The 7,500-nt window shown below is 31.8% G+C and overlaps 2 protein-coding genes across 2 annotated transcripts in view; one reads left to right on the plus strand and one right to left on the minus strand.

The window, feature by feature from the left end:
- The window catches only part of LOC137641930 (protein croquemort-like), a 33,324-nt gene that overhangs the window by 677 nt on the left and 25,147 nt on the right, over nt 1-7,500 (minus strand). Inside the window, exons 9-11 of the mRNA XM_068374516.1 lie at nt 2,536-2,681; nt 1,861-2,009; nt 881-969 (exon numbers count right to left, since the gene is read on the minus strand). Coding sequence (XP_068230617.1) covers nt 881-969; nt 1,861-2,009; nt 2,536-2,681 — 384 coding nt within the window. The remainder of the gene's footprint in view (nt 1-880; nt 970-1,860; nt 2,010-2,535; nt 2,682-7,500) is intronic.
- Nucleotides 6,271-7,500, plus strand: part of LOC137641914 (piggyBac transposable element-derived protein 4-like) — a 1,811-nt gene continuing 581 nt past the window's right edge. The window contains 2 exon segments of the mRNA XM_068374515.1: nt 6,271-6,971; nt 7,178-7,500. The exon segment at nt 7,178-7,500 is cut by the window's right edge and continues 581 nt beyond it. Coding sequence (XP_068230616.1) covers nt 6,367-6,971; nt 7,178-7,500 — 928 coding nt within the window. The 5' untranslated portion in view covers nt 6,271-6,366.

Raw genomic sequence — 7,500 nt, forward strand, 5'->3', positions numbered from 1 at the left:
TTGGTAATCTTTACGCACAACAAATAAAAAAAAATACTATTTTCAGATTAAGACAAACCTTCAATATGGACAAATAATGATAAAGGCAATGATAGTCTAATATATTTATGAGAGTCTTAGTAAATTATGAAAAAATCACTCAGTTAATACGTCGTCAAATTAATTGAAGTATTGTACATCTTAGAATATGTCATTAAAGCTTAACTTTCTTTGAATTCTTGGGTAAGAAAGCAAATATAAAATAAAAAAAAAATTACGTACTAATTCTATTTATAACATGACTAGCGCAAGCTATATATTTAATCAATCAAAAACCAAAATATTAATTTTCTTCCAACACAAAACATCTTCTAAGCACAATATGAAAAGGTGAACTTTATCCCTGGCTTAAAATGACCAGATTAAAATAATTAGTATTTCTGTTTCTTTTCATAAATAACTTCTGCCTATTTTCACATTAGTACCCAAAGTTGTCAATACAGAAAAGTCTTTAGTAGTCTGTGAACTGAATTACACTATTTGCAAACTTCCTCCAATTAACATCTTATGAATTTATTTATTGTCTATCTTAGTATCTGAAATATAAATTTCAAAATGTTCTTTGCAGAAATTGGTGATTTTTCTTCCAATTCACAACGAAAAATCGTGAAATGAGTCCAACTAAAACCATGATATTTCGATCATTTAAGGCTTCTGAAAATTTTCTCTCACCTTTTTTGAGTTTCAGTTCATATATTTTAAAGCTTCGTTTCAAAAGAACAAAGTGGAAGATGTTTAAGTACAATAAAGTAACTAAAAATAAGAGAAAAGAGAAAAGTAATCATTCAGCAATGTCAAGAAATAAAATTTTGGGGTATTAAAGAGGTCAGAATCTACTTACTCAATTTTTCCCTTCTTTCCTCCTGGGTATGGAGTCACTCTCATGTTGATTTGCATCCGGGCCTTCACGTTTATTGGAATGCCTGTTTCCTGAAAAGGTATGAAAGGTTATTCGTACCCTCGGATTTATTATTATTATTATTATTATTATTATTATTATTATTATTATTGTTGTTGTTGTTGTTGTTGTTGTTGATGATGTTATTATTATTATTATTATTATTATTATTATTATTATTATTATTATTATTACTATACAATCTACATATCATTATAATTTTTGTTTTAATTATTATTATTATTATTATTATTATTATTATTATTATTATTATTATCCAATCTACATATCATTATTATTATCATTTTCATTATTATTATTATTATTATTATTATTATTATTATTATTATCATTATTATTATTATTATCATTATTATTATTGTTATTATTATTATTATTATTATTATCATTTGGCTGGATAATATGGCTGTCTCAGTAGCATCAATTTCATATTCTATGTTCTCGATAGGATATAAAATTAATGCTACTGAGGCAGCCATTTTATTCAACCAAACATGCCTTAAAGAGGGTCTACTACCAAAACAAGCTTATTATTATTATTATTATTATTATTATTATTATTATTATTATTATTATTATTATTATCTGAGCTCCACAAGGCACTATGAGAGTTGGAAGACCCAGCCACACATGGATGAGGAGTATGAAGCGCGATGTAGGATATGATAAATGGAGAAATATTGAATTAAAAGCTCTTTGCATCACAATAGGCGTAGGAGGAGATGATGATGATGGTCATTATTATTATTATTATTATTATTATTATTATTATTATTATTATTATTATTATTATTATTATTATTGTTGTAGTTATCAGACATAAACAAGCAGGCTAATGATAATATTAAAAATATATGATACTACCAGCATTGTAATTATATTGCCATAAAGAAACGACTCACTGGAATTAAATCCATGATGAAGGCATGTTTTTCCTCCTCAGGCGAGAGACCCTCAATTTGCTCCAAAAGGAACGGATCAGCATTGAAGTAGTGTGGAAAGGATATGAAGGCTGGGGAGCCCATCCTACAGGACTCCGCATTGAGTAAACCTGAAGATTATATATTTAACATATGTAGCACTTCAATTCATTGTTAAAGATTTTATAGCAACATCCAGTAAGAGCACGCATGTCAATGCTGTCTTTTGCTTCCATTAGTAGTAAAATTTAGAAATCATATTTTAATTAACGAAAAGCTGTATAAATCAGTAAATAATTTACAATATATTAATATTTCAAATGAGTGATTAAAAGATACTGTCCTAAGCTATATAACTGTATCGCTTGATATTTGAAAGAATTGAAGTATTTGATTATTGCATATATATATATATATATATATATATATATATATATATATATATATATATATATATATATATATATATATATATATATATATATATATATACAGGATCGTCAGGGTATTAGACTGTCATTTTTTAAAGAATTACCAAGATTATTAACTCTCTAGATCTGAGCTTTGCTTTGCTTTTTTATTGTATAAAGGTATAATAATATCATTTTTATTTCAAAATTTTGAGATGTTCAAGAAAACTGAACGACCCTTACTTACCCATCGGGGCACATGTCCCTTTGACACAATAACATTCATTTCCAGGAATCTGAGATCCGTTGGCGAAAGTGTTGTTGCTCCCCCAAAATCTGTAGGCTTTCAATCCATCCATCTCTACATCTTTCTGGTAATGCATTGTCATACTCCTATAAGGAATAGATGTTATAGGTCGGCACAGTAACGATTTGAAGCTATTCTACTTGCAGATAACCTCAGTAAATTTAAGCATTATAAAGAGAGTATCAGGTTATATATATATATATATATATATATATATATATATATATATATATATATATATATATATATATATATATATATATATATATATATATATATATATATATATATATATATATGTATATGTATATAAATTCATACATACATATATATATATATATATATATATACATATATATATATAAATACATATATATATATATATATATATATATATATATATATATATATATATATATATATACATTCGGTCATCCTCAGCTCTCCCCGTCCCTAGGATAGGTGGTGAGAAGGGTGTGTGTGTGTGTGTGTGTGTGTGTGTGTGTGTTTATGTTTGTTTGCATATCTAAATATTTAGCTGTAATTCCTGACGGGTCACGTACGCTAGTTGTACTATGTCTATCTATACCTAATGACTCTTAAGGGTTTTGTTTACTATATATATATATATATATATATATATATATATATATATATATATATATATATATATATATATATATATATATGATATATTGATATACATATACACACAGATATATATATAAATATATATATAAATATATATATATATATATATATATATATTATAAATATATATTATAAATATATGTATATATATACATATATATAAATATATATATATATATATATATATATATATATATATATATATATATATAGTCATGCTCAGCTCTCCCCGTCCCTAGGATAGGTGGTGAGAAGGGTGTGTGTGTGTTTGTGTGTGTGTGTGCGTGTGTGTGTGTGTGTATGTTTGTGTTTGTTTGCATATCTAAATATTTAGCTGTAATTCCCGACGGGTCACGTACGCTAGTTGTACTATATCTATATATACCTAATGACTCTTAAGGGTTTTGTTTACTGTCCCTTGGCAGTCCAACTTCCAGCATCCTTGTGGTCAAAACTTTTTCTGATTCCTTAAAAAAAGGTTCCAAACACGTGATATTGAAATGTGGAGATTCACTGACTCTGGTAGTAAACAGCGATGAATTAACATTAGTTCTCTTATTGTTATACTTTATTCTGTTATTTCACCTGCACACACATTGATATTTTACCCAATCAAATGTTTCTTGAGGATTGCTAATGGTTGGCTGAACACATTTACCCATATAACATTATTTTATTCCATATATATGAAAGGTTTATATCACAATGCGATGGCTATTTAATATCTTCTATTGTGCAGAAAGATTTATGTGTCAAGTATTCATTGTTTTACTTTGAAAAATCAAAATGCTGGAAACAGCAAAGCAAGAGGGTAAATGCATAAACATTATCAGTGTATGAATGAATTTTATTATTAAAGATAATTGGCTCTTACGCTAAAATGAAACTCTACGCGAATGGTTATCTTCATGTGTTCTCTCGCCAACAAAACACATTAGTTTGGTTAATTTGGTTTCAAGGTTGCCAATTTCCACTGGCCTGATTACCACTGATTTGCTGAAAGTCAATTTGTCCGAATTCTGTAGTTTCATGTTCAGACAATGACAATATTGTGGAAATAATGATAAAAAGAGGAGATAGCTCAGTGCAATTAGCAATACATCAATGGCAACTGAAGTAAATATAAAAATCAAGGAATGAAATCTGATGGGAAGAAATCAATTTGCTAGATAGAATTACCTGCCGAAGTCACAAGCAGACCATAAGATTTAAGATGCCTGAATTTTAGTATTAATTTTCTAGCAATAAACCTATACACAGCGTGAATCATTGCAGTCCTATATCCTAGACAGTAAGAAAAGATTTTTAATACATTCTGAAAGTTTATAATCACTCATGTACAAAAATATCTGCAGAAATTAAAGCTTTGTGGGTGTGTTGATTCAAGGTTTACAACCTGGCAGTATGGTTAGCTTAAATGTCTTTTAAGTAAGTCTCAGTTCTGACACTACTCGATTCATAATGCATTTCTTCAGAGTTTATATATATTATCTTTCTTTTATTCGCCAATTTAAACAGATGCCATATAAATGATAAAATATTGCAAGGTAGTTTTATATAATAACATCAATAACATTAATAGTAAAAATAATAATAAAAAAAAATATTTGATCACGATAATCATTTTAATAATACTAATAATAATTCTAAATAATATTAGTAATAATAACTTTGATAATAATAACAATACACCTCACAGACTCCACTGCCAGGCTCAGACTTATAAAATCTTATAGTGAATGCATTATAAATGCGTTTGAACTATCTCGTTACCAGCACATTGCTGGGAAATATATATATAAAAGCACGGGTCTGAACTTATCGGTTGTCAACAACCTCGTTGAGTTTTTTCTTTCATTATTCAATAGATCTATTTACTTACTGTATTTATGATATAATTTCTTAATATTATATTCATTGTAGTTGGCATTGCTATATTTCTACATATAATTAGATTTCACCCACTTTTTAACAATATAAAGATGATTCCATAATTATGTGAATATAAAACAATTGGAGTCTACAATTTTACTTTTCAACCGGTGAGTGATAACCAGGGAAGTACTGACTAGACAGTTTAAAAAAAATAAATTCTAATTTCAGACTTTAGGACTTATTACTTATGTCTAAAGAGACAGAAAAATCGTGAATTTCTAATTAGAATGTGTTTTTTTCTATATAAGAAAATATTCCGAAGGTCTAGTAATATATAACTATACCCTGGATAGGTAGCGTGGTGTCAGATTTGGCCGGGAAGCGGCGCAAAAACTCGATTTTTCGTTTCTGCGCATAGACGCCTTGCAGGCTCTAGCCTGTCTACCCAGGAGCCGTTAGTTGCTTACCAGCTTCATCGCAGCAAACATTCGCCACTTCTCTACTCCGACGCATTCGCCGGATATCGGCCTCCAAAGTTGGAATTGTTGCATATTAGCAACCACGTTACCGTAACAGGGGTATGTCACGCATACGCAATCATTTTGCATTTTACATTACTGTATTATTATTTAGTGAAATAATGTAATTGTGTCTATCGGAACATATCAGTGAATGGTGTAGGTACTTGTACCAATCGCCATTTTGTTTTGAAAGCAGCAAAAATGTGATTTTGAGGCTAATTTTTAATTTTCTATTTTTTTCCTGTTTTCAGATTTCAGCATGGCGAAGAAATATCTCAAGGAGGAGGAGTTTTTGGAGCTCCTTTTCGTCAGTAGTGATGAAGAAGAGCCTTTGACCATTACCTTTGAAGAAGACACTATCCAAGACGACCTGGTCGACAATGAAACCTTGCTGCGTGAGGAAAACGAGGATCAACTTTTGGCTGCTGGAGAAGCGGAAACAGCGCATGAAGAGAGACGAGATTTTGCTGTCTCGCACGCAGTTCGTCTTGATTCCCTTGTTCCTGTGACTCCTGCAGAATCTCCTGTGCCTTCTTCAGCGTCTCCTGGGCCTTCTTCAGCGTATCCTGGGCCTTCTTCGGCGTCTCCTGGGCCTTCTTCAGCGTATCCTGCGGTTCCTGTGCCTAATCTTAGTCCCGTGGAGATAAGGAGTAGGAAAAGGAGGAGAGGACCTCTTTGCCCTGCAGAAGGTGTGGTATTGAAGAGATTGCCGGATAACTCCTACATGGCTAGGGACAACACGAAGTGGCACTCAGAGCCAAACCCAACAATGCCACCAATCTTGAAGATTGACCAGTTTGACAGTGCCGGTCCTACCATGGCTGTCTTCGGGTGTAGGACTCCTGCTGAAGTGTTTGACAAATTTTTGACAAATATAATGCTTGCAGAAGGGGTCATCCACACCAACGACAAAATCATCACCCTACGGAACAAATACAAGCGGCAAAGCGACCCCACCTTCAAGGATGTGACCCTCATGGAGTTACGTGCCTTCCTTGGGATCCTCATCATGACAGGGGTACGGAAGGACAATCATCTGATAGCGGAAGAGATGTTCTCCAAGTCTCTAGGATGCCCCTTCTACAGGAGCATCATGAGTGAGCGCCGCTTCGCCTTTATTCAGAGGGCCCTACGATTTGACAGCATTGCCACGAGGGAGGAGCGTGTGACACATGACAAATTTGCTCCCATAAGGAATTTGTGAGACTAGGTCATTGCCAATTGCATTGCCAACTATGAACCCAGTGGGCATCTTACTGTGGATGAGCAGCTCCTCGCCTTCAGGAGACGGTGCCGTTTCAGGATGTACATCCCGAATAAACCAGCAAAGTAAGTAAAAGGTTTTATTTATATATATATATATATATATATATATATATATATATATATATATATATATATATGATAGATAGATATATATATGCGATTTTTTAAAATTTTTTTATATATATGCAATTTTTTTAATTTTTTTTATAGGTCTAGTTTTGTTTTCTTTATATTTATTGTTTCTTTTATTTTGTTTTCTTTTATCTTAGGTATGGCATCAAGTTAATTATGGCATGTGATGCAGACACGTTCTACATGTGCAATGCCATTCCCTACCTGGGCAAGGGAACTACCAATACAAGTACGCCCTTGGGAGAATACTTCACGTTGGAGCTAACTCGACCCTTCAGGAAGGCTGGGCGTATTGTTACGACAGACAACTGGTTTACTTCCCTGCCACTAGCCAAGGCTCTCCGTGAACGTGGGATGCATTTAGTTGGTACTATTCGTCCTAAACCTTACCTGCCTACTGTGTTGCTGTCAACGCCCCTGGAATTAGGCGAATCTGTTGCCACGTATAATTACAAGGACA

This window comes from Palaemon carinicauda, chromosome 1, assembly GCF_036898095.1.
Source record: "Palaemon carinicauda isolate YSFRI2023 chromosome 1, ASM3689809v2, whole genome shotgun sequence".
Lineage (NCBI taxonomy): Eukaryota > Metazoa > Arthropoda > Malacostraca > Decapoda > Palaemonidae > Palaemon > Palaemon carinicauda.